General features: G+C 50.4%; 1 protein-coding gene across 1 annotated transcript in view; it reads left to right on the top strand.

Annotated features, from left to right (window-relative positions):
- Window positions 1–2,924, top strand: part of FAM135B (family with sequence similarity 135 member B) — a 119,279-nt gene that overhangs the window by 97,632 nt on the left and 18,723 nt on the right. Inside the window, 1 exon segment of the mRNA XM_011373399.1 lies at window positions 914–987. Within this exon segment, the coding sequence (XP_011371701.1) occupies window positions 914–987 (74 nt within the window).

Consider the following 2,924-nt stretch of genomic DNA (forward strand, 5'->3'; position numbering starts at 1 on the left):
CCAGAGAAGATAGCTGAGCAGATAAGTAAGAACCTCGCCTGGCTGGCCTCCCACCTGATGGCTTTGTGGACCCAGTTCCTAGACACGGTGACTCTCCACTCCCAAGTGACCGCTTACCTCACACAGGAGCATCACACCCTGAGGGTAAGCCGTCAGTCACATGGTACGGGTTCTCTTATCACGTGATCGCTCAAGGAAGTCTCACGGCAGGTGGTTCGTTGGGCAGAATACGAATTGAGTTTAGCTATTGTAGCCCTTTAAAGTCCTGGCTCCACCGTGAATTTGCACTGAGGTTTTATGACCCTACTTAGCCTCTCGAACTTTGCCTCGACCCTTCATAAAATGCTTTCATTGGCTACCAGATGATAACCTAGCCCATCTCAAGGGATATTGCAGATGCTTTGAAAGCGTTTTTGAGAAAGTATTTTCAAATGCGAGGCATCGCTCTGGGTGTATTTCTTTGCGGCCAGCTTGGATGCGTGCAGGCAGGTGAGGCGGTCTCCTCACTTACAGCAAGAGGACCCAATATCTGACTGAATCTACACGTGCTTAGGGGACACACGTGCGTGACGGGCTGTACACAATCCGTTTCACCTGCATTTTTCTGTGGTCCCTGTTTTCAACTGTTTTATATTCTAGTAGGATAAATAAGACCCAAATATAAAAATGACAGAAAGCAATGCAGGAACAGATAAACGTGTTAAACTGTGTCCCTAAATCAGCCCAGGGCTGCAGCTGCACCAGAGAGGACCACTGTGTCAGAGAAGAAAGGTTGTCGTTTCAGGCCTGAGTGGTGGGCTCAGCCCGTTATTCCTACGTGCTGCGGACCTCTGTGGACCTCCGTTTCCTTATAAAAAATCAAGGTACCACCCACCCAGTGAGTTAAATTGTTTGCGTGATTTTTATCCCTCAGGTCCGGAGGTTTTCTGAGGCCTTCTTTTACATGGAGCACCAGAAACTGGCCGTCTTGACCTTTCAGGAAAATCTGTAAGTAACCCATCACGTGCCATGTTGCACCCTAAAAGTGGGCAGCCGAGACATTCTCGGGCAAAGTTGCTTTTTCCATTCATCTGGGGAGACTCTGCAGAAGGGGAGCCAACCCACCTCTGCACGTCCAGGCTGCATTTCGTCTGCAGGCAGCGGAGGCAGACCGACTGCAGAGGTGGGAGCTGGCCAGTGGCCGAGGTCAATAGCCGAAGGTCCCTGAAGACACCTGTGCTGAGTCCTCTTTGCAAAATGAATTAGAAGCAGATGGTATGGCCACAAGCTATGTAAGAAAAGACATGGAATTCACTAGAGACTTTGCAATAGTTATGAAATGCATTTAGCATAAGAATTCAGACCGAACTCCCTAATTAGGAGGACTGATGACTTTCTAAGTTCACCTTCCTCCAAAATTAAAGAAAAAGTTAGAACATAGTCGAAAATGTCAGAGGGTTGACAAAAGATGAGGTCATCCTCTCGAGTGAGAAAAAACAGTTCTCCTTCCCACCCGCCCAGATGTGTCGACCTTCGTTACACAAGTCCAGGGGTTTCTTTTTGTTTCTGAATGATATATTCACCCCGAAAGCTAAACGTGGATGGAATAACGTTTGAGACGCCGTGGTAAATCCAGCTGGAGAAATACTTGAGATTCATCCATCACTCAAGACAAACCTGAAGGTCTTTTCACCCCTTAGCTTTGTAGCCGGGTGTTCACCCCCACTTTCTTCTGTTGGAGGAAAGGACAGTGAGTGACATTTAGAGTCGGCCTCCTGGGTTCTGTGTGTTAGGACAGCTTCTTCAGAAATATCTAGACGCATGGTGCCCTGTGGGTCTGCGTTTGGTGAAGGTCCCGTTTTCCACTCACTCGTTTATTCATTCGCTCAGTCAGTCCAGGCCCCGGCTAGAACTGGCTGAGTGTATTTTCGAAAACTGACAAACAGAAAGGTCACTTTTCAGGGTCACTGAGCAAAATACGGCAAATGAGGACGACTGTGGGAAGTCTGCTTCCTGAGTCACCCCAATCATAGGCGAACCCCAGATGGTCGGGACACGATTGTGTCCCCAAGGAGCGCGAGCACACATGCAGGTGACGGACACACAGGCGAGGACTCTCCTGGAAGAGAACTGTTGACATGCCAACCGCTCGTGCAGAGTGCAGGGAACGGAGCCCCCAGCCCACCCGGGTTCAAATCCTGGTCCTCCGTTTGCTTCCAGTGGATCCTCGAGAAAATTATTTTTATGTCATTCTCGTTTTTTTTATTTAAAAATTTTTTTTTTTCCTTAAACTTGACCAAGTCCTATTTTCCTTAAAATGGGCAAGATGACAGCTGTGAAGGCCCATGGGACACAGTCCAAGCCACAGACTGCTCAGGCAACACGAGGCGGTGACCAGGGAGGGCCACCCATGTTCACCGCACACACAGGCACGAAGGATGTGGCTGGGAACCGCGTAAAGACACTGCCCTCATGCACCACACCTTTTAGTGGAGAAAGAGGCAGGTTGTAAATTTGGTCACTTCAGGGAGTGACAAGGAAGGAAGAACGAGTCAAAGCAAGGACACAGGAAATGACGGGCCGGGGGTTGGCCAGGGTCCTCACCCACGCTTGGTAACTGGCTCTCAGAAGAGCGAAACTAAACCATGAGCCGACTCCGGTCTGCAGCGCTCGCCGACTCCCGTGGGGTGAGCGCCCCGCAGTGGTCAGTTTCCACCCACCATGGGTTACCTCTGAGCTTGGGGTTGGGAGGACAGGTGTCCGATTGGTTCTTGCACTGACTCTGGGCGTGGGGTAAGGGCTGCTGTGGCCGAAGCGGTAAGAGGAAGTCTCCGAAGCTGTGGCCTTTGAGCAGAGACCGGCTGACAGCAAGCTGTACCTTGATAGCGAAGATGGCCGAGTAGGCAGAGGGAGTCGCTGGGGGAAAGGCTCTTGTTCGGGAGGGA

Source organism: Pteropus vampyrus, unplaced genomic scaffold (genome assembly GCF_000151845.1).
Source record: "Pteropus vampyrus isolate Shadow unplaced genomic scaffold, Pvam_2.0 Scaffold224, whole genome shotgun sequence".
Taxonomy (NCBI): domain Eukaryota; kingdom Metazoa; phylum Chordata; class Mammalia; order Chiroptera; family Pteropodidae; genus Pteropus; species Pteropus vampyrus.